Source organism: Astyanax mexicanus, chromosome 19 (genome assembly GCF_023375975.1).
Source record: "Astyanax mexicanus isolate ESR-SI-001 chromosome 19, AstMex3_surface, whole genome shotgun sequence".
NCBI lineage: Eukaryota > Metazoa > Chordata > Actinopteri > Characiformes > Acestrorhamphidae > Astyanax > Astyanax mexicanus.
Genome location: NC_064426.1, coordinates 8599562 through 8624870, shown reverse-complemented (window position 1 = coordinate 8624870; position 25309 = coordinate 8599562). Strand labels below are relative to the sequence as shown.

At 40.4% G+C, this 25309-nt stretch overlaps 1 long non-coding RNA gene and 2 gene segments (V, D, J or C); all 3 read left to right on the top strand.

The window, feature by feature from the left end:
* Nucleotides 1–8621: 8621 nt before the first annotated feature.
* Nucleotides 8622–23948, top strand: LOC111190826 (immunoglobulin heavy variable 1-46-like). The segment is given in 2 exon segments: nucleotides 8622–8705; nucleotides 23626–23948. Coding segments are annotated over 2 exon segments (369 nt in total).
* Nucleotides 9997–14989, top strand: LOC111190827 (Ig heavy chain V region 914-like). The segment is given in 3 exon segments: nucleotides 9997–10152; nucleotides 10255–10505; nucleotides 14717–14989. Coding segments are annotated over 3 exon segments (375 nt in total).
* LOC125784370 (uncharacterized) lies at nucleotides 19601–20178 on the top strand. The gene is made up of 2 exons (XR_007427149.1): nucleotides 19601–19893; nucleotides 19932–20178. It is a non-coding gene; the product is annotated as an uncharacterized LOC125784370 (long non-coding RNA).
* Nucleotides 23949–25309: the final 1361 nt, after the last annotated feature.

Below are 25309 nucleotides of genomic sequence, written 5' to 3'. Positions count from 1 at the left end.
GTTCAGGCTTAATGTAGCTAGTTAACATCAGCATGTAAGACATTTGGTACCAAATCTACATTAAATAGAAGTTCTATGTGAATTCTATTTTAACTGAAAAGTCTGCTTATGAAGCTGCCCGTGGATGCCAAAGTTACCCCTGTTTCTCAAACAACCCATCCACATTGAAAGTTTCTCATTTGTCCAAGCTAGCTTGCTGTCTTGTATCCTGATAAATATAGCAGCAGCTGTTATTTAGCTGGAGCACAGAGGCTAATTGTGCTAATTGGACCTCCATAAAAGATGTTGTCTTGAAGGCAGCATATGTTGCTCTTAGATCTCAATGTATTAATGTACATTGTAATTAATGGAGCATCACAGAAATGTATTGACCTAACTCCATACAACGAGATATCCTGGCTTCTAGATTTGTTGCTGATAATTTTAGAAGGTCCTTTATCCATTTCTTCCTGACCACATTACTTATTTCCACTGTGTGTGGGTCCACCCCTGACACCTCTGAGCAACTCAGCATTTTAGTACAGACCCCTACAAAAACATACACACACAGTGCAGTTGGTTAAAAATAAGTGAGCTGTAATAACATCATTATTAGTAGAAAACAGAACCCTACAGGGAGATTCATTGTCAACACCTGCAATTCATATTAAGTCTGTTTAATATTTTTAAAACCATCATTTCTAATGTTTCACAACATTATTAAGTATTCAAATAGAAGACCCATTTTTTTTTTCTAGGAAGCTTTAATGTCACATCTTTGTTTAAAAGACTCATCATTTTTGGACTCATATTTTTTTTATATGTCAATAAATAATCTTAAAATAACAAATAAACAAAACTGCTCCAATTTAAGACCAACAAGTTCATGAAGCTTATAGAGTTAAATTTGTGCAAAAGGTTTTACACAAAAGTAAATATTCATGTTTAGGCTTAATGTAACTAGCTAACATAAGCATGTAAGACATTTGGTACCAAATCTACATTAAATAGAATTTAAAAATAGTAGTTGAGGACATTCTATGTAAATTCAAATTTATTGGATGCCAAAGTTATCCCCTGTTTCTCAAACAACCCATCCACTTTAAAAGTTTCTGCAGGAGGATGAATTTTAGTTTTTGTATTCAGTATGGTGACTCAGAAGGATGTACAGCATCATTAACAAAAATTGTTATAATAAAAGTTTTTTTTTTTCATATTTTTCAACAACTTTATAAATTATCTTTAATTACCCTAATTTAGAATAGTTTGGACCATATTTTTTGCACTATAAGGCACACTTAAAATCCTTAAATTTTCCCTTATGTATGAATTTTACCAGTCAGGTATTAAGGAGCAGCAAAGCCACTCCACTGAAGTACAGAGATATACAGGAGTTTCAGTTTAGTTCTCCAACAGCATTAGCATTAGCCACTAACCGTGCTAGCTAGCTAGCTAGCTCTTCCGCTGTTCAGAGGCGAGTATATCGGACAGCCTGTGTGTTTACCAAAATAAAATAAGCTGTGTTACCCTAATAAAACAAGCAATGTGGGACTAACCACCCAGTGTAGCCTCAGTGTAGCACTTAGTGTAGCGCAGTTGGGTGGCATTAGCTGCTAACTGCGGCTAGCGCTAGTGCTAATGCTGCTGCAGAGAATCTTACTGTAAATAAACAGTAGCACTTTACTCACCCAAATAAACTGTTTTCAGGTGAGAAAACGGTGTAGAATAAAATCCAGTGCTCGTTTGACTTAAAAAACTCTTTTTTTTTTAGAATGACAGGTTTGTTTACTTAACTTAGCTCAGGTTATGTTTCATAGTTACTGACCGCCAGGGCGGTGCTTAATGTGAATGTATTCCCTGCCGTGCCCACGGCGAACCGAGAGTTGTATACCAACGAAGTCACTACACGTGACACAGCGTGTGACGCAAGCGGGGTATAAATGCCCCCTGGCACTCGCTGCTCCTCCTCTTTTTCTTCTCGCCCAGAACCGATTGAGTGCAGCTCGCTTCAGAGCTCGGATTCCGACCTCTAGAGCTGTTTTTTCATCATCTTTTTCTTCTCCTATTTGGATTACTCGTCGCCAGTACCCACACGAAGCTTGGGGCTCCAAGCTTCGGGTTACTGTGCATTTCCCGTCGAAGCTCGAAACCAGTGAGGACTCCCACCGTAGTTCTAACCTAGCTTCAGTACTCGTCCGCTGCCTCAGTTTATCGTGCGCTCGGTACACCGAGTTCACTTTGACCGCAGCGAAGCGCTCGGCGCCGGGATTAGCCTCAGCTAACGCCCCCACGAGCGGCTATCTACACTGTGGTGTCTTCGCCGGAGCCGACACGGTGAGTACTCTCTCCTTAGCTCTACTAGCGTTACGCCTCGCGAGCTATCTGACCTAGCTAGCTAGTGCTCGGTACACCGAGTTCATTTAGCCGGCTACGAATCGCTCGACGCCGGGGTTAACCAGAGGCTAGCGGCCCCACGAGTAGCTATCAGCCGAGCGGCTGTCAGCACTGCTGTGCCTTTTCGCCGGAGCCTGACACGGTGAGTACTCTCAACCGTAGCTCTAACTAGCGCAAACTCCTCGTGAGCTATCTGCTTCAGCTAGCTGGTGCTCGGTACACCGAGTGACTTAGCGGGCAGCGAGGCGCTCGACGCCCGAAGCGAGCCAGCGGCCACCGCGAGCGGCTGTCAGACCCCCTCCCGGAGCCGCGGCCTACCTAGCGCTGCTATGCTAGCCTCGATTAGCTGCATGCACTGCCAGGCCGTCCTGGAGCCCGACGACGGACACCGACTGTGCCCGTCGTGCCTGGGCTTGGACCATCTGCGCGAAGCGCTCACAGACCCATGCATCGACTGCGCGATGATTCCCATGGCTATCCGCCACGAGCGGCTAGCGGGCCTGGAAGCACGAAGCGAGGCATCCCTCCCCGCGACAACGCCCAAGGCTCGGGGAAAACGGAGCGCGGATAGCTCGTTAGAGCCACCGCGAAAAAAGAAAGGCTATGGAGCTCTCTCTAACCGTGTGGACTCGGTTGTATCGGAGTTACACCAGCTAAAGAACCTGATCTTAGCTATGAACAGCCAGACACAGGACCGAGCAGGTGAGAGCCCCTCGGTCGAGTTTAAGGAGTCTGTTTCGCCAAGGCGGGAGGCTGAGTTTGACGTTCTCTCAACGGCTGCCTCCAACGCGAACTTTACACAAGGGTCGGCTCTCGAGCACGAGATGGGGTTCGGATCTTTTCCGACCGATAGCTCTCCTGCACCCCCACACTCCCTGTCTTCGGATGGAGCCAAGGGAAGTGAGGACACACACCCCGCAGCCTCTCGCAGGGCTTCAGTGGAAGAGACGCTTAAGTTAGCCTTAGCTAGGCTAGGCCTGGATACACCAGCAGCAGGGAGCGTACGCTCTAACGCGCTGTTTAAACGCCTGGAAGCGGGTGCTTTCGCGGTGCCGCCTTGTCAGGACTTCGTGTCTGAATTCTCGGCTGCCTTTCAGAGCGAAAAAGCAGGTCGGCCGACGGAGACGGCGCGCTTGCTAGCATCCATGGCCGGAGCGGCTGACTATGGACTGGCCTCCATGCCTGCGATCGACCCCTGTGTGGCTTCCACGGTGGTTTCGCCAGACGAAGCGCTACGGCCGGAACCTCGCTGCCCGAGCGCGGAGTGTAGGCGCACGGACGAGCTGGTTGTTAAAATGCACAACTCAGCGACGCGGATGGGGAGACTGCTGAATTCCCTCTGCATCCTGCTTATTGCGCTGCAGAATTCCCCCGCATCCACGGAGGACTCAAATAGCTCGGAGGAGCTTCTGAATCTAGCCCTCTTGACCGCGGGTTACATGACCCACGATACTGGTCGGCTCGTCGCTACGAGCCTGCATGCTCGGCGCCAGGTGTGGCTGGCCCAATCCTCTCTGCCCGAACCTTGCCGAGCTACGCTGCGGTCCGTGCCTCTCAAACCCGGGTCTCTCTTCGGACCAGCAGCCAAGGAAGCCCTGGAACGACGATCCTCCCTGACGGAGGCTCGAAAGCTGCATAATACCGGGCAGCCACAGAGTTTTCGTCGCCCACTACAGCGGACTCGAGGACACGATAGAGAGAGGCGCTTTGGAGCCGCAGCTCCGCCGCCGCGCCCCGCAGGCCCCACGGTCCCGCCGAGAGCGCCTAGGCGACCCCCCCACCCTTCCAAGCCGCGTGCAGCTGCCGCTGCTGACCGCCGCTGACATGCTACGGCCGGTGACGCTGTTGCTCTCACCATCACATTTGGCCTACTGGACAAAGATGATCTCAGACCCGTGGGCTCTGAGCACCATGACAGTGGGTTACAGACTGCAGTTTCGCCGTCGGCCACCAGTATGTTCTCGCCCTACGGTGACCAAAGTTCGGGATCCCGTTCGGGCTGCAAGTCTCTCCCAGGAGATAGGCTCCCTGCTGGCCAGAGGAGCCATAGAGTTAGTAGACCCTCAAGTTCACCCCGAGGGGTTCTACTCAATTTATTTTGTTGTTCCGAAGAAAGACGGCGGTTTGAGACCGATCTTAGATCTCCGTCGCCTGAACAAATTTTTGAAAGTTCTTCCGTTCCGGATGTTACACACCGCGGCTGTTCTCCACGCGGTTTCCGAGGCGGAGTGGTTCACCCTAGTGGATCTCAAAGACGCCTACTTTCACGTTCCAATCGTTCCAGAACACAGACGGTTTCTCAGGTTCGCCTTCCGAGACAGGGTATACCAGTTCAGAGTGCTACCGTTCGGCCTTTCACTGGCACCAAGGGTGTTCACGAGATGTATGCGGGCGGCCCTGTCCCCCCTTATGGCTCAGGGGCTGAAAATCTTGCCCTATCTAGACGACTGGCTGCTGTGTGCCCCCTCGGAGCAGAGAGCTCACACAGACACACTCAGATTACTGCAGCACACGCAAGCGCTGGGGCTCGCGGTGAACTGGAACAAGAGTGTTTTAATTCCTGCTCAGTCCATAACCTTTTTAGGCATGGTCTTGGATTCACGTCGCATGTTGGCCACCCTGCCTTCAGCTCGCGCTGCGGCTATACTATCGGCCATTCACAGCCTCAGGTGGGGCGCCAAGGTGCAGTATGTGAGGCTTTTGCGACTACAAGGTCTTCTCACCGCCGCTGCGCAGGTGGTGGCACTGGGGAAGCTCCACATCCGACCATTTCAGATGTGGCTCATCAGTCTGAAACTGGATGCGGCACGGCACAGGCACACACGCGTTCGCATTACCAGCGAGTGCTTGGCTGCCCTCGATGTCTGGAACTCTGCACCCTTCCTGCTGTCAGGGGTAACGATGGGCCAGATTCCTTCTCGCAGAGAAGTGATCACTACAGACGCGTCAGCCACAGGCTGGGGGGCTGTCTGGAACCACAGCGCAGTGCAGGGTGTTTGGTCCATGCGGCAGGCGCGAGACCACATCAACATCCTGGAGTTACGTGCCATAGTGCTCGCTCTGAGACATTTTCTCCCGGTGCTCCGCGGCAGACATGTCTTGGTGAGATCGGACAATGTGTCAGCAGTCTATCATGTAAACCACTTCGGCGGAACACGGTCCCGCAGGCTATTAATGCTGGCACAAGAACTCTGGACGTGGGCTCACCCCAGAGTGTTATCTCTGAGAGCATCTCATGTGACAGGCGCCACCAATGTCACGGCGGATGCGCTATCTCGCCGTTCTCTTCACCCAGGACGATGGAAGCTACACCCGCGTGTGGTACAGCTGGTGTGGGAACGGTTCGGGGAGGCTCGAGTAGACCTCTTTGCCTCTCCAGACACGACACACTGCCCTCTCTGGTTTTCGGAGATGGCACTATACAGCCCATTGGGCCAGGATGCCCTGGCTCACAGCTGGCCGAGAACTCTGCTCTATGCCTTTCCCCCTTTGCCTCTGATTCCGGCTGTATTGGACAGAGTACGCCTGGAACAGCATCGGGTCCTCTTGGTGGCCCCGAAGTGGCCGTATCAAACATGGTTTCCAACGCTGCTGTCATTACTCCATGGGGTTCCATGGGAACTTCCGTGTCGAGCAGACCTGCTTTCACAGCTGAACGGACAGGTGTGGCACCCACGTCCGGAGCAACTCCGGCTATGGCTGTGGCCCTTAGGCCCACCAGCACATTAGACTCGTGCACGGCCCAGGTCAGACGCACGATCGATAATGCTAGAGCTCCTTCTACGCGGGCTCTATACGAGGGCAGGTGGAAGGCTTTTGAAGCTTGGTGTATTAACCAAGGTGTGGTACCACACCTCTGCACACTACAGACTGTCTTGTCCTTTCTCCAGACGCTACTGGAGGAAGGAAGGGCCGCTTCGACGCTCAGGGTATACGTGGCGGCCTTAGCCTGTCACGTGATGCCGGCGGACGGTACTTCCTTGGGCTCTCATAAGCTTGTGACTGCTTTTTTGAAGGGAGCTAGGAGACTGGCTCCCCCTCGTAAGCCGCGGTATCCCCCCTGGGATCTTCTGCTAGTCTTGAACGCTCTCTGCAAGGCTCCTTTTGAACCGCTAGAGCAGGCAGAGCTGAAATGGATCTCTCTAAAGGCTGCTTTCCTGTTGGCTGTTTGCACAGCAAAGCGGAGCTGTGAGCTGCATGCGCTGTCTATCAGCCCCCTGTGTTTACAGTGGGGCTTGGATGATTGCAGTGTGAAACTGAGGCCGAACGCTGCGTTTCTGCCTAAGGTGTTGAATCCTGCTTTTGTGAACCAAACCATTGATCTTCCAGCCTATGGGGACGATTCTGATACCAGGAGGCTAAAGTTATGCCCTGTAAGAGCTCTACGGGCATATGTTTCTGCTACGACGGCTGTTCGTCAAACGGACCAGCTGTTTGTATGTTTTTCTGCTGCGAAGTTGGGGAAACCACTTTCGAAGCAACGGCTATCCCACTGGCTGGTGGAGGTTATTCAGGGGGCCTACAGGGCTGCAGATCGCCCTTTGCCTGCCCCGACTACAGGACATTCTGTCAAAGGCATCGCCACATCTTGGGCTGCGCTTCAAGGAGTGTCTCTACTAGAGATTTGTGCAGCGGCCACATGGTCGTCACCATGCACCTTCTCTCGTTACTACAGTGTGAACGTGGCAGCCGCCGAGGGCTTATCTACGGCGGTTCTGTCTGGAATCTCCTCGTGACATCGCTGGTATGCATCATCCACATTAAGCACCGCCCTGGCGGTCAGTAACTATGAAACATAACGCTAGTTACGTATGTAACTGTGGTTATGTGAATAGTGGATGACCGCCAGGGTTCTTGGTCACTCGGATTGCGAGAAGAACCAAGTTTTGAGGAGGAGCAGCGAGTGCCAGGGGGCATTTATACCCCGCTTGCGTCACACGCTGTGTCACGTGTAGTGACTTCGTTGGTATACAACTCTCGGTTCGCCGTGGGCACGGCAGGGAATACATTCACATTAAGCACCGCCCTGGCGGTCATCCACTATTCACATAACCACAGTTACATACGTAACTAGCGTTTACAGGTCTTGTTAACCAGCGGGTGACCTGCTGAATTAGAAGGGAAACATGGCGACAACCCTGTTCCTTACTAGTGCGCTTTATAATACAAAAACAGACGTTTATTGATGTGCCTTATAATCCAGTGCGGTAATAGTTTGTTTGTTGACTTATTTTGCTTACAACCAAAAGAAGATCTGTTTAATATCTCTGTAATTGCTCCTAAACACCAATGAGATCAAATGGAAAGACTAATGATACTGTATAGTGTTCAGTGTTAGTCTAATGATGCTCAGCAGATGTTTCTCATAAGATAAATAGCTCAGTAATCTCATGTGTCTCCTATTGGATTTTGGTACAAATCTCAATAAATAAATTCTGGTGCATTCTAAAAGACAAATATGGATTTTTGAAAAAGATTAAATGAAGACAAGAAAGAGATATCATGCCTGATTTGTGTCTAATGCTTATTTTTTAAAATAAACATTATGTCAAAATGTACCTTTAAATAAAAATAAACCTTAGATCACAAATGAATCTTATGAGACACCAGTGACCAACATTTAAGCAGTAAATAGACACTTAAACACAATATTTATTTATTTTTGTCAGTAAAAGTTTCAGATTACACTGAAACAGATGCAGGAAATGTCAGGATGATGTCAAAAACAACAAAAGCAACAAAAAAAAATCATAAATTGAAGATGTTCTAAATTAGTAAAAAGTTAATTGTGGTGCTTAGCTGACATTTAAAGAACCATTTTTGTTCTGAGATGTTTATGACACCCAGTCCTGAAAAGTAAGTAGTGTACCATTTAAAGCCTCTAGAGGGCAGAAGATGCAAAGTAACAAATACTCATGCCCACACACAGCTTCAAGCTAAAACATATGCAGTAGAGATGAGGCTAAAATAAAATATATAATATTATTATAAAATATTATCATTTTTTAATGTATATAGGGAGGTAAATTAAGTAATAGAAATATGTCCTAGAAGGTAAAATGGGTGTTTGATAGTGTTTAGAGTTCGATTATTTTTAGCAGCACACTAAAAGCCTTCTCATATTTGAATAGAGTGATATAAAGCCTCTATAGAGGGAGGGATATGTAAATATATGGACTCCATCATCCCTCTTCATTCCTTTATAATCAGACATAAAACAAACAGCTGCACTTAAAATATCAGAGTTTACTGTGATAGACTTTATTGTTAGAGCTTAACGCTTATAATGGGGATTCCATGCATCATTTGCTTCATCTTATTATCCATACAAAGTAATTCATTATGAACATGTTATGTAGTGATATAACGAGTTAATATTAGATTTACAGTGTAATGAGTGTATTAATGAGTTGGGATGTTTATCCTTGTTGATTTTATTTAAACAGTTTAGTTTAAATAATCAGTTTCACTAACTGGTTTGTTTATTCTGTATCTTTTTATTAAGGTGTGACATGTCAGGAGATCAGGATGGATCAGTCTCCAGCCCAGGTGAAGAAACCTGGAGAAAGGGTCAAGATTTCCTGTAAGATTTCTGGATATGACATGACCAGCTACCTCATGCACTGGATCCGACAGAAACCAGGAGAAGCTCTGCAGTGGATTGGGAGAGTAAACTCTGGCCGTAGCTCTGATACTATATATGCAGATTCCATGAAAGATCACTTCATACTGACTGAGGACGTTCCCTCAAGCACACAGTTCTTAGAGGCCAAGAGTCTGAGAGCAGAAGATACTGCTGTTTATTATTGCGCTCGATCCCCACAGTGACTGTAACTCATGGAGCAGCTGAACAAATACTGAAGTAAAACACATGCACCAGGTCATAAAAATATAAGGTACTTTAAAAAAAAGGGTTTATGTACATGATGGTTGATTTACCTAAATTAGAATTTATACATGAAATAATCTTGGATTTTTTTTTTATGTAATGTAGCTGAAAATATTTCCATACTAGGGAAAACACACAATAAATACATATTTATTTCAAACAACACCATGTAAGTCTGAAATTGTATAGGATATAACCATAAAAGGACAAGACCAAAACAGCCCATAAAAAAAAAAAACAGGCCAGTTCCAAAACACCAAAACTGTTACATAATAGTCTTGGTGCTAGGGCCGCACAAAATTGGAAAAATGTTACATTTCAAATGTTAATTTTTTTGACGATATATATCACAATATTAAACGTCACCAGCCCCGCCACATCTTTAATGTCTCGTGTCCAGGCCGATCAAGAGCTGAGTCAGCGCCGAGCTCTCTATACCTGAAGAAAACAGCAAGACAAGGTAATCGACCCTTTAACTAGGCATTTAAATGGCTTTTTAAAAGGTAAATTGTATTATTTCACTATATGCTGCATTCAACATTTCCAACAGATTAGTGTTTGCAAAAATAAACGATTAAGCTCTATTTTCTAAAGAGACGCATTATATTATTCTGTAAACACACTTTTTTGTTTTAGACAGACCTTTAAAAGGCTAAATCATCTTCAGGTGAAGGTTAATATGTTTATGAATAATATTATCCTTCCTGAAGCTGAGGACACTCCCTATTCAAATTCATAGCTTCTAATATAAAGCAGAGCTTAGCTGCCAAAGTTATCCACTGTCACTCAGACATCACTTACCTACTGTCTAAAACATTCTCGCTGAATGTTTCAGAGCTTCTGCAGGAAGATGAACCTTTGTTATTTTATTTTAATTGTGCTGATTTCATGTAAGTTCCACATTATTTAAATGGGTACTGTTATCTCTGCGAAAATCTGATAAAACAGGATTGTGACATTAATAATAATCTTTTCTATTATTCTATTTTCAGATACTAATGGACAGTCACTGACCTCCTCTGAGTCAGTAGTGGAGGAACCTGGGAGGTCAGTCACTCTCTCCTGTTCTGTGTCTGGTTTCTCCATGAGCGACCACTGGATGCACTGGATCCGTCAGAAACCCGGGAAAGGACTGGAGTGGATTGGATATGTTAATTATGGCACAGGCACTGGCTTTGCCCAGTCTCTGCAGGGTCAGTTCTCCATCACTAAAGACACCAGTAAAAACATGCTGATGCTGCAGGTGAAGAGTCTGAAAGTCGAGGACACGGCTGTTTATTACTGTGCACGAGACTCACACTGACACAATAAGCTACAGACCCGTATAAAAACATGCTCAACCACAGAAAAGTCCGTCAGTTTGAAGTGGTGGGGTTGTAAACCTTAAAGGGAAGTGAAACTTTAGGGATATTGATATAACTGTTTTCTTTAACTGTGAAAAAAATCTACATTTTCTTAATTTCAACTGATTTTGATGAAGTCTGACATATTTACATTTATAATAATATTCTATTTAATACTAAATTTACCAGCATCTCCTATTTTTCCTGAGATGATTCTCACATGGTTGAGAGAGCATCACACTGTGCATTGACCCTCAATGATAAGATGTTCTTAATGCCAAGATGCTGCTTGGAAAACTGGGCCCTGTTTTTTTCAATGAATTACATTTTCCTCATATATTAAATTAATAGTATGACGCAGTGGACCTGTAAATGAAATTTGATAACATTTAGATTAATCTAGAATTGCAATCAGAGTGATCGTTTTAAAATCTGTGTCTGAAAAATGTATACATAAATATGATTTTTTTTTATTATAAGGTAGACAACTTGTCACAAGGTGTAGATTACATTTTATTGTTAATAATTTGGTAAGATCTTTAGGTTTACCTAAATCTCAGATAACAAGTGCCTGAACATTACAATAAATGATCTAGAAATAAACTTTGGTGAAGAGGTTGTAATATTTTAACCCACATTGTTAATATGCCACACTTGATTACAAAAATAGAGTAAGACATTTCGATGTTAACAGCTCTAGAGGTCAAACTATGGAAAGTAACCAACACACATATAAAGTACATTGAAAAATCAGTTTAACACTTGTTATAGACAAGGATATTCATACAATTTGATAGATTATCATTTTAGTTATGGCTAAAGAAGGTCAATAAATTAATTAGAGCTGAAGATTTAATTAGACTTATCAGTATTTATTATCAGTCTCCTTCTCATATTTGAATAGGATGATGCAAAGACTTTAGAGGGAGTAAAACACCTACGCCATGTCCTACAAATATAAAAGAGCAATCCAACAACTGTGCCATGTGGGAAAATGAACCGTACATCATGGTTGATGTAACCTAATCAGTTATTTTATATGTTATAGATAATGAAGTTTAACTTGTGGGAATATATTTTCTAATGTGACAAGATCTATGTAGTTATTCCTTTAAGGATAAGAATTAAACTGTGGTATTTGAGTGTGAACATCTGAACTTTAGAGGCAAGTGTGTGTTTAACATTTCTGGTGCCAATGTGTGGATACAGATTTTATGAGGATAATGTCCACATTATCACAATCACTAATATACAGTGTATATAAAAAAGCTGTATATTTACAGATCACACTTTATTGAACAAAATATGTATAAAATGGGATTCACCAGCTTTGATATCTTTCCACACTGCACCAAGAACACCAGAGATAATTACATCTACCCCATGTGCCAATTAACACCAATTCAGTTCTTCTGGCAAGACATTATTTCTATATTAGCAACATGCTTAAATAATAATATCTCTTTATCTTCAGGAATATTTCGGCTAGAAGACACATCAGCAATCAGTACAACAAAGCAAACACCACTGCTTTACTCCCAGCCCTAACCAACGCCAAGAGAAACATTTTAATGAACTGGAAATTACAAAAAAAAAAAAGCATCAACCATCAACATCAATCATTTGAAACATTTACTTATGGATCATGTATCTAAATTGAATCAGTACCCCCCAAACCCCCCCAACCAGTCACTAACCACCACCAGCAGTAATCGACCCCACTGTAAAAAAAAGATATTCTGAAATACAATATTTAATTCAACACTACTCGATCCGCATTAAAAAAAAAAGAAAAACATGGGGTCTCATGTTCTAAGACTTACGTAGAATTCCTACTGAAATGTTACAAATGCTCAGAGCTAAAAACCTTTATACGCACAAAAAAAAACATTCTCATTTACAATTTCAATGCAAGTGTCGCTAAAACTCAACAGAAATGTAGATTACGTGCAAAATTAAACTGGCATGGGGAAACACACATTTAATACACTTGATCATGAGCGTAAAAATGTGGCCTTTGCAGTGTTTTTGTACGTTTGCAGCGTTAGTACATAAGGCCTCTAGTCAGTACATATATAAAAAACTAAAATATCTTTAGTACTTTAAAAATTCTGATCATAGGTGATCATAGGAACTTCATAGACTTCAGAACAGGGCTTTTGTGAATTTGGCTCAAAGGCCAAATTACATAAAATTTTCCTGAGATTTCTCTATATCAAGCAAATGTAATACATATGAGGGAACACTGTTTCATCAATTTTGGACATGCCTTAAACTTCACAAGTTTTGGAAGTAAGTTTTGATTCTTTTCTTCAGCATTTGACAGAATCTGTGTGCAAGAACCATTAATAGTTATATTGGGAATTAAAGACTCTTATCTGGGTCTATGCAAATTTAAAAAACAATCATTTTTTTTGGTGATCTCTTGGCAAACAGATAAATACTGTATAGTTCTGTGTAACCCTAATCTAAAAATGTTATTTAAGTGTTGAGTTTACTGCTATTGTATGCAAAGAATGTTGCTGTGAATGTGTCAGTTTTAGTTGAAAGCTTGTACTATGCCCTTGTAACTGTTTGTTACAATGTTTTATTGTGTTTTTTATTATTTTGGTACTGTTTTTTTTTTTTTTTTTTACGTGTATCACAATCTGTGCTTAATTATAACATTAGATGCCTTTTGGGTGTATTTGGAAGACTGTTACGACCCAGCTCGTTCCAGGATCGCAACATAAAGAAAGGGAGGACAACAAGTTAGTAGCAAACATAAAACACTTTATTTATTTATTATCAAAATGAGAAAAAGGTCAAAATGTCTAGGGGAGAAGTATTAAAAATAAGAACTGGTCAGCTGTTTAAACGTGGGAATCCAGGACTCCTAGAAGAGAGACAAAAGCAAAAACAATTTTGTGAGGCATGGTGGTGAAGGGAAAAAACAAGAGAGAGCCAGAGCTCAACTCCAGAGAGCTTAAGTACTCTCACTAATTGCTATCAAGTCAAGTCAAGTCATTATCAACCGCTTCATCCATTAAGGGTCACGGGGGGGATCCCAGCCAGCATCGGACGGAAGGCAGGATACACCCTGGACAGGCCGCCAATCCATCGCAGGCACACACAGACAGACACATTCACTCACACACTCTCACCTAGGGGGCAATTTGTATCCGACATCCAATTAGTCTTTGGACTGTGGGAGGAAACCGGAGAACCCGGAGGAAACCCACGCAGACACGGGGAGAACGTGCAAACTCCACACAGAGAGACCCGGGTCGCCCCAGCTGGGAATTGAACCCAGGTCGTCTTGCTGTGAGGCAGAAGTGCTACCCACTGCGCCACCGTGCCACCCCCTAAGTGCTATCAGTTGCCACCAATTAAGACTCACACCATGCTAACCTCCCTTGGTCCAACATCTGGGACAAACCATCCTCAGAGCCGATGGGGGGGTCGTCACAAAGACCAAATAAAAATATTTTGAAAAAAAAAAAAAAAAGTCTAAGTACATCATATGACATCAGATATATCACTGTACAGAAAGGGAAGTAGTAATGTGACATTATACGCTGAAATTATACATTTTTTTAAGAGTGGGACTGTTGTGGAAGTTGTGGACACTCCCCATTCAAATATATTCTGCTATATAAAGTTAATTCTTTGTTGTCCACGTTATCAGCCATCTTTTACTGTAGAATATTCTGTGTGTGTGGTTCAGAGCCGTTGCAGGAAGATGAATCTTAGTTATTTCATTTTAATTGTGCTAATTTCATGTAAGTTCCAAATTCCTTATAATGGGTATTGATGGGTATTAATCTCTGAAGATGTGGCAGCTATTATTAATATTATTAATAATCTTTTTATTTTTTCAGATACTAATGGACAGTCACTGACCTCCTCTGAGTCAGTAGTGGAGGAACCTGGGAGGTCAGTCACTCTCTCCTGTTCTGTGTCTGGTTTTTCCATGAGCAGCTATTATACGCACTGGATCCGTCAGAAACCCGGGAAAGGACTGGAGTGGATTGGATATATTAATACTGGCACAGGCACTGGCTTTGCCCAGTCTCTACAGGGCCAGTTCTCCATCAGTAAAGACACCAGTAACAACATGCTGATGCTGCAGGTGAAGAGCCTGAAAGCTGAAGACACGGCTGTTTATTACTGTGCACGAGACTCACACTGACACAATACGCTACAGACCCGTATAAAAACATGCTCAACCACAGAGTGTGTGGCTAAATATGTCTGATGTATAAATATTTCCTCAGTGGGAAGTGAAACTGAAGGGACATGTGTTTTCATTAGTTGAGCATTACACACTGTTTTGTTTAATTTTGAAACAAATGTCACACTGCACATTTCTCAGACAATTTCTATTGATTTTACCTACGTCTGACATGTGGACCAAAAATAAATATAGATTTAACAGTTCTATCATTAAAACAAATATTTATTTAGAAAATAGTATTTTTTACTGGAGTATATAATATTTTTACTGGAGTATCTAAAAGCTGTATATACACTACTGTTTCAGTTTTTTCCAATTGCTAACACACTAAAATGACATGTGTAGCACAATTATTTACACTGACACACAGAGGATATAACCTCTGCTCAAGTCTCCAAAACTCTAAACACATTTTATGCATTACACACACTAAGCAATTCAAAACAGCACAACACGGTTCTCTGCATCTGACATAGAGACCCATGTTGCCAAAAAACTCTGCCATTCAAATTGACACAACCTGAACTAACTGGCCAATATATGTGCCACCTGACCAAACATATCAATGATTATTGTTACCACTTCAGTCAGAATTAAGCACTATAAAAAATACCACAGGTAAGCCTCTTTTTACAACAACAGTGGAAGACTATAAAGAGTGGAAGAGCTGGAGCAAGAGTGAGAGGGGAAGCAACAGTGAGAGGAAGGGAGAGGTGTGAGGGAGAAAGAGTGAGAGGAAGGAAGAGTGAGAGGGTGAGGAGTAAGAGGGAGGGAGATGTGAGAGGGAGAAAGAGTGAGAGGAAGGAAGAGTAAGAGGGGGAGGAGTAAGAGGGAGGGAGAAGTGAGAGGGAGAAAGAGTGAGAGGAAGGAAGAGGAAGAGGGGGAGGAGTAAGAGGGAGGGAGAAGTGAGAGGGAGAAAGAGTGAGAGGAAGGAGGATTGAGAGTGGGAGGAGTAAGAGGAAGGGAGAAGTGAGAGGAAGGAAGAGTGAGGGGGAGGAGTAAGAGGGAGGGAGAAGTGAGAGGGAGAAAGAGTGAGAGGAAGGAAGAGTAAGAGGGGGAGGAGTAAGAGGGAGGGAGAAGTGAGAGGGAGAAAGAGTGAGAGGAAGGAGGATTGAGAGTGGGAGGAGTAAGAGGAAGGGAGAAGTGAGAGGAAGGAACAGTGAGGGGGAGGAGTAAGAGGGAGGGAGAAGTGAGAGGGAGAAAGAGTGAGAAGAAGGAAGAGTGAGAGGGGGAGGAGTAAGAAGGAGGGAGAAGTGAGAGGGAGAAAGAGTGAGAGGAAGGAGGATTGAGAGTGGGAGAAGTGAGAGGAAGGAAGAGTGAGAGGGGGAGGAGTAAGAGGGAGGGAGAAGTGAGAGGGAGAAAGAGTGAGAGGAAGGAGGATTGAGAGTGGGAGAAGTGAGAGGAAGGAAGAGTGAGAGGGGGAGGAGTAAGAGGGAGGGAGAAGTGAGAGGAAAAAAGAGTAAGAGGGAGGAAGAGTGACATATATTTTTGTGCATCTGAAGAATTTTCTATTATTTATTCTGTTATTTTAATATTTTTAATACTACTTTATTATGTTATCGCTTACTAAAGACGAGAGAGTTTTTCATTATTCCCAACAGTGTGTAGTTGGTAGAAATTTGGTGATAGGAATGAAGTGTGTGTTATTTGGTGCAAATGTTTGATTTTAATAAGTCTATATGTAGTTTTGGTTGCAGTGTGTCATTTTGCAGGATACATTTTTTTTTTTTTTGCAGTTTGGGTTTGTAGTTTTGTGAATTGTGTTAAGCATGTTGATTAAACCAGCCTAGCTTATGTTTTAGCAATTAGACACAACTGTGGTAAAATACTCTAAATTAATTTAAAACATTTTCTATCATATAAAATATGGTTTTAAAATTAGATAGATAGATAGATAGATAGATAGATAGATAGATAGATAGATAGATAGATAGATAGATAGATAGATAGATAGATAGATAGATAGATAGATAGATAGATAGATAGATAGATATTAATATAATAATATAAATAGTTAAAATAATTACAGCTTATAAATAAATACAGCTTACCCTATCAAATAGCTCATTGTTTTCTATTCATTTTTGTTGTATTTGTTTTAAATGCAATGTAATGTTATTATTTTCTAGGACCATGTTCACAATTTTCAGTTTCTTGTTTAGGAGACAGAAGACGATCTCGTCCACCTTGTGTTGGTAATCTTTCAGTTCTCCAATACAAACAGTAAAATACTGTAAATACTGTGTAGAAATACAAAATAGAAATACATTTCCAAAATAATTGAAAATACTTTATTTTTACAGTCCAACAGAACAGTCCACAGGCATTACTGTACTACTGTACTCATTGAGCACTGTATTGATAAAAAGTACTGCTGTTTTACAGTGAGAGTACATTTCTTACCTATTCTATGTCTTTGGCTGTCCATAGTAGGGTTATAGTTTATTTTGGTTGAATAACATTAAACAAAGATTTTATTCTCGAAAATTGTGTGTAGTGTTTTTTTTTTTTTAGTTTGTTTTAGAACTAAAATTTGAGAGTAAAGCAGGAATTGTGCTTTTAGTTCTGCAGAATTGCTTCAAGGAGTTGGTACATGAGTTACATGTTGTGGTAACGGTATCCCAAGTACCAGTATTTGTGTGTAGACAATAAAAAAAAAAAATGTAAATGGCAAAAATAAAGGGAAAAGGTTTGACTGCAAATGTATATATATGCAGAGGTGTGCAGACATAGACATGCTAAAGCACCACCAACTCTGCCCTTTATCAACCAAAGTGCCCTTTTGAAACTTTGTTGTTGTTTTTTTTTAAATATTTTTATTATTATGATTTTACTGAGGCCGGTTTGAAATGATCTTTTGAAAACCTGAGCGATTAAAAACGAGTGAAATCAGAATGCCCTGATATCTGCTCGCACACCCCTGACCTCTCTCTTCCTCTGTCACGTGACCCTGCACGGTCACGTGCAAGACACACTAGATGCGCTGCAGCAGCAGTCCAGTTCAGCGAGTCTTCAGCACAGCACGCACGGCAACAGACAGGCTTCTTCTCCCCCGTGACCCACCAGCCAGGTAACATACACATCAAGTTAAATCCTACTGTTTGCCCTCTAAGCCCAACGTGAAATCATTTTGTTGTGCAGTAAAATGTCTCATACAGCACCAAACTACTATGTATTTTATCAGTTGGTGGTGTGACATTTTTCTATTGAAAACTCACATTTAGAGAATGTTACAAATAAAAGTCAAATTTCATTCAACATGTGCGTGTAATTTTTTTTTTTATAATGAGGTGTTCCAAGTGTGCAAAAAAGTGCCCTTTTTCCCCCTGAACACTTGCCCCCCAAAATGTCTGTGCACGCCACTGTATATATGTTTATCAAATGTTTAAATGTTTGTTATCTATGTGTTAAAGTATATACAGCATATGTGTTACACTGCTTTTCATGCATTAAAAATAAACATTACTCTTGTATTTGCATTTTACTTCACTGTAAATATTTCAAAGGGCCTGAATATTTGTAAAAATATATGAATGTATGAGTATTATGACATACCAGCACACTGAACACTCCAAAAACACCAGCTGGGACTGTTTTTTTTTTTTTAGTTTATTCCCTCAGTGTGCAGTTGGTGTGTAGTAAAAGCTGTGCAGTAGATTGGTGTGTATTAGGTTTGGGTGCAAAAATAACATTACAACAAGAGTTTACACAGCTGTGGACAAAATGTTCGCTGTATCCAGAAGTGTAAGAACTTTACAACTATTATTTATAAACCAATTAACTAATTTTTCACAGAATTCCTACATTTTTTTAATCAACCTAAAATATAGTTTTTTAACCCACATCTTTCAATCAGGTAATATTAAGACTGACATTTACATTTTGCAGCCTGGAGAGGGCAGAATATGCTAAGTAAATGATGCACATAAAATACCAACAACATTTCCATTTTACATATGCAGTAGAGATGGATCTTGATACAATAAATATTTAATATTATCTTATTGGTGCCTAAATAAGTATTAAATTAAAGCATTAGTTCCACAGTGTTTAGTATCAGATTCAATTATATATTATACATTATATTTCATATAAATCATACATTTAAATAGGAAAATACAGAGCCTATAGAGGGAGGGATATGTAAATTCAGAATCTATCATCCTTTTATAATCAGCCACAAAACAATCAGCTGCAGACTTTATTGTGATAGCATTTACTGTTAGAGCTTAATGTTTATAATGGGGATTCCATGCATCATTTGCTTCATCTTATTATCCATACAAAGTAATTATTATTAACATGTTATATAGTGATATAATGAGTTAATATTCGATTTGTAGTGTAAGGAGTGTATTCATGAGTTGAAATGTTTTTTCTTGTTGATTTTATTTAAACCATTTAGTTTAAATAATCAGATTTACTAACTGGTTTGTTTATTCTGTATCTTTTTATTAAGGTGTGACATGTCAGGAGATCAGGATGGATCAGTCTCCAGCTCAGGTGAAGAAACCTGGAGAAAGTTTCAAGATTTCCTGTAAGATTTCTGGATACGACATGACCAAGCACTACATGCACTGGATCCGACAGAAACCAGGAGAAGCTCTGCAGTGGATTGGGAGAATAGATTCTGGCAGAAGCAATCCTATTATATATGCAGATTCCATGAAAGATCACTTCATTCTGACTGAGGACGTTCCCTCAAGCACACAGTTCTTAGAGACCAAGAGTCTGAGAGCAGAAGATACTGCTGTTTATTATTGCGCTCGAGAGCCACAGTGACTGAAGCTCATGCAGCAGCTGAACAAAAACTGACTGATTATTACAAAGATATCAAAGATAAAATCAAGAGAGCCCAAATTACATACTGAATTATATTCCTGTGAGAAATATTTTCTTCTATCCTTACCTCTACTCTTTACTTTCTGAGCAAAAAGCACAAATAATACAATGAAATGCTCAAAGTTATCAGTCACCTCTCAGACATCACTTCTCACTTTGTAGCCTGTTAAACTGTTAGAACTAAGCTGATGGTAAAATCTTGTTCTTCGGTGTGAACACTGTTGTTTCTGGTCTCTCAGTGGGGAGAAAATAAGTTTATTCTTACAAGTTCTCTCAGTGGGGAGAAAGAGTTTACTTCTCTATGTTTTCTCTTGGTTTGTTTAATAAGGGAGTTAGGTTAGAGATTTGTATTTCATTTTCTTTTATTTTTTAGGTAAGTTAGTTTTCTTAATCTTTAAGTAAGCTTTGTTTTGTTTATTATTTTCCCTTTCATCCCTAACTGTTGTCTCCCCTTTGATTTAAGCCTTATATATTTTTTTACAATTTGTAAAATAAACTAAACCTTTTGACTAAAAGGAGTATGTGTGGTTGGGGAACCAGGAGGGCACGGGGCCTCTTTTTTTTTGTGTGTTACGGGCTAACCTAGACCAGGTCGTAACATGATACAACAAATTAAACTCAATAATAAAAAATAATATTTGGAGCCCTCGCATTCTCCTTTTTTTTTTTCATTCCTCCTTTATTGCACCCCAGAATGAACAGGGAGGCCCACATTTTATTATTTACTGAGTGATTTGCATAGATATTTTTTCGGGTAAATGTGGGCGGTTTGAAACACGAGGCTGATTCATCTGTGCATGTTTTGAAGAAGATTACTCAAAGTTTTATAATATGCATGTGCTATTTCCTAGGCCCCTGGATAGAGAAAACAACTTACAAAAAAGTCATTGATCATAATAATGGCAAAAGTGTATATACTCCCCAACCAATAATAACAACTGCAACAAAATTCATCCCTAATAACACCATCTACCATCTATATATGAGCATCTGATTATTAGTGTCTAAACTCTGATACTAAACTCTGCAGGGTAATAAATCTCCAGGATTGGGTTTGGTCACATCTGCTTTAAAAAATATTTAATAACATAAAAATAGTTGTTCTTTTCCAAATGCAAGAGCATGATGTGCTTGTGTATACAATTTGGGCATGGATCTTCTAAATCTTATTTATGTATTTTTTTAATATAAAAAAAAATAAATAAAGTACAAATAAGACCAAAAATACTCAATTAAAGTGAAGAGTTAAAAAAAAGAAAAATTGGCACAGTGAGTTACATGTTTTTTGTAGTTTTTCTTGCTCATATTTGAATCCATCAGAAGAAAACGTCATTATAAAATGAAATCATTTCAATTTAATACTGCCTCCTTTTAGAAGTGGTGGACACACCCTATTCAAATAGACTGAGGTATATAAAGCAAATTATTGGCTGTGAAATTTAGTTAACATATCTGATGACATTCTGTAAGAGGTTGCAGTAAATTATAATTTAATTAATTATATTATTAAAAATCTTTTCTGTATTTTTTCAGATACTAATGGACAGTCACTGACCTCCTCTGAGTCAGTAGTGGAGGAACCTGGGAGATCAGTCACTCTCTCCTGTTCTGTGTCTGGTTTCTTCATGAACAGCTACTATTTGCACTGGATCCGTCAGAAACCCGTGAAAGGACTGGAGTGGATTGGTCGTATTGATGGCTACACAAACAATATATTCGCCCAGTCTCTACAGGGTCAGTTCTCCATCAGTAAAGACACCAGTAACAACATGCTGATGCTGCAGGTGAAGAGCATGAAAGCTGAAGACACGGCTGTTTATTACTGTGCGCGAGAATCACACAATCACACAATAAGCTACAGACCCGTATAAAAACATGCTCAACCACAGAGTGCGTGGCTAAATATATCTGATCTATAAACATTTCCTCAGTGGGAAGTGAAACTAAAGGGACATGTGTTTTACATTTTTTCCTAGTGTGCAGTTGGTGTGCAGTTAAAGCTGTGCAGTACATTGGTGTGTATTAGGTTTGGATGCAAAATTAACATTAACAAGAGTTTACAGAGCTGTGGATGAAGTGATCGCTTTATCCAGAAGTGTAAGATTTTCGGGACATTCCAGGATTTTGGTACATTTCCTGTCACACCACTTAAATTTCAAATGTTCATATCAAAAATATCTAAATGACTATTTTTTGTGAAAAATGTACTTGTTATATGATGGAAAAATAAGCTCCTTAGGTATTATTCAAAAGACAGAATACCTTTGGACCACCTCAAAAAATAGCTGTTTTCTCTTGTCCCACACATTGGGTGACCAACTTCTTTGGCAAATTTAACAATTAAAATAAGCTCTAAATAAATGACTTCCTCTTGTATGGTAACCCTGTTACCATAAGGAATTTTACCTGGCAGAGAAAGAGTTAAAAATATTTGTCTACTGGCACAAAGGAAGTTACATCACAAGGACATTTTCTGCCCACATGGCAAAACCAAGAGTAAATGCTTTAACAATTTTGTCCAAGTTGTGTGTGTCACTCAGTGAACGCAACCCTGTTACTCATATTGTAAGACTAATATTGAGTAGAGTAAAAATTTACTTTATATACTTATATAACCATGTTTTCCCTTGATCTTGTATACATAGCTAGATTATACAGTTAGCATCTGTTCCTGGGGTAAACCACAACTTAGCCTAGATTTGCAACCCTGTTACTGTAAGTTACCAAATATATTACATAATCTAATTTAAAAAACTGCTTTGATAGCTGAGCTTGACAAATCAAACTTTTTGATAGTCTATTACCTGTATTTAATAAATATATGACTAAAAATGATCAAATTGAAGTTTAAATTTTTAGAAGTGACCACCCCTGAAATGTACCAAAATCCTGGAATGTCCCATTCAGCATGTTGTGTATGTGATTTGGGCAGCTGTGTGTTAAGTTTAGATAAAAGCAGAGATCCTCAAACTGGGCCTTAAAAACTATAAAATCTGATTAGAAATAGATGTATAATACATATTATTCATTTTTCTGGAACATTTTGACCTGTTTTAAATTAATAATATGACGCTGAGATAAAAAAAAAACAAATTGTGATGTATATTTAATGTGGTTAGAATGAAAAGATATTAATAAGGATTCAGAAACTGCTTAACATCAAAATAAAAGTTAGAATTAATTATAAATTTCAACATTTAAATCAATTCACAAGGGTTATAACTTTTACAACAATAATTTATCAATAGTTAAGTCAATAAATAAATTTTAATAAATAGTTTTTTTAATGAATCAACTTGAAATATAGTTAATAGTAAATTAGAAAATAGGTTGTTATATTTTAATCCACGTTTTTCAATAAAAATGTAATATTAAGACAGACATTTACACGTTGCAGCCTGTAGAGGGCAGAATATGCTAAGAAACTGACAACAAAAACAAACATTTCTGTTTTAACATATGCAGTAGAAATGGATCTTGATACAAAAATGTATTTTATATCATCTTATTTATGCCTAAATAAGTATGAAATTAAAGCATGAGTTCCACAGTGTTTAGTATCAGATCAGATTAGATTAATCAGTATGTCTTATCAATCTGCTTCTCAAGTTTGAATAGGAAAATACTGAGCCTATAGAGGGAGGGATATGTAAATTCAGATTCCATCATCACTTTTATAATCAGCCATGAAACAAACAGCTGCAGACTTTATTGTGATAGACTTTACTGTGAGAGCTTAATGTTTATAATGGGGATTCCATGCATCATTTGCTTCATCTTATTATCCATACAAAGTAATTATTATGAACATGTTATATAGTGATATAATGAGTTAATATTTGATTTACAGTGTAATGAGTGTATTATTGAGTTGAGATGATTAATCCTTGTTTATTTTAATTGTTTAGTTTGAATGATCAGAATTACTAACTGGTTTGTTTATTCTGTATCTTTTTATTAAGGTGTCACATGTCAGGAGATCAGGATGGATCAGTCTCCAGCTCAGGTGAAGAAACCTGGAGAAAGGGTCAAGATTTCCTGTAAGATTTCTGGATATGACATGACCGAGTACGTCATGCACTGGATCCGACAGAAACCAGGAGAAGCTCTGCAGTGGATTGGGGGAATAAACTCTGGTTCAGGCTATGAGCCAACCTATGCAAATTACATGAAATATCACTTCATTCTGACTGAGGACGTTCCCTCAAGCACACAGTTCTTAGAGGCCAAGAGTCTGAGAGCAGAAGATACTGCTGTTTATTATTGCGCTCGAGAGCCACAGTGACTGAAGCTGATGAAGCAGCTGTACATAAACTGACCGACTAATACAAAGATATTAATCATAAAACAAAGAGAGCCCAAATCACATATTTAATTATATATTCTCTTCCATCCTTACCTCTGCCTTTTCTCAGTTATCAGCATACATTCTAACTGTAGGTTTCACTTTATGTAAACTATTACTGCAGACATCTCAAGTTGCAAAAGTTGATTTCAGGGAGGTCCCCTGATTTCCCCTGAGTATTCAGAGGTGAAATGAAACGAGTTTTATCTTTTTTCTTTTTGGAAGACCCTGCCTCTGCTTTCCTGCCTATGCTTTTTTTTTATTTGACAAAAATTGACAGTAAAAATATCACAAGAAATTGCACAACATCAAAAACATTTCATATCATATTACAATAATTATTAATATTGCCTCCGCCATGATCTGCTTTCTCTCACTCTCTTAACAAATCCCGTCCGGGAGGGTGGAAAAACACTGCCCGCCCACAATAAAAGCTGATTGGCTGTCTCACAGACTCTTTGCAGAGAACAGGCCAATCAAAACCCTCTCTGTTTTCTCTCTCTCCTTCCCACACGCGATTAGAGAAAAAAAGTCTGTCACCTGTGTGCGCGTTTGAGGTGCTCGTTCTGAATTCCGGGAGATTATATGTGACTCGCGGGCATCAGGGAGCCACTACCGAAATGCGGGAGACTCCCGCAGCTTCAGGGAGACTTGGTTTGTCTGTTACTGTTACTTCATTATATATTTAGCTTTTAGAGCATGCAATAAATATATAAATCTTCAAAAAAAAATAGTTGTACTCAGAAGGAAGTGTTGGATTGCAATGTTATTTGGAAAGAAGACAAAAAGGTTACCAGGAACTAGGGCTGTGCAATCTGACCAAAGATTTATAACTCGATAAAGACCATTTTATATCCCAAAAACATCGGTTTTATGTTTTTTGGATACAATCCAGGTTAGCACCCGAACATCCCTTTCAGACAGCTTCCTCTTTCAGCGTCCACAGTTAATCCTGTTGGATGTGGTTGGTCCTTCTTGGTCGTATGCTGACATTACCCTGGATACTGTGCTGGTTTCTTAGTAGTCCCTAAAATTCAGAGGAGCTCTGCAGGAGGAAGAGCTTTCTCTTATAAAGCGCCTCAACTCTGGAATAATCTCCCCGAATATGTTCGGGACTCAGACACAGTCTCAATCTTTAAGTCTAGACTGAAAACTTACTTGTTTAGTTTAGCTTTTGGTAATTAATGTTTTTCCCTTTAGATAAGGCTGCAGATTCAGGGGTTCATGGACAGAGGAAATTGTGGTAAACTGAGATGCTGGTGCTGTTGTTCTCCCACTGCACACGGTCACTCAGGTTTGTG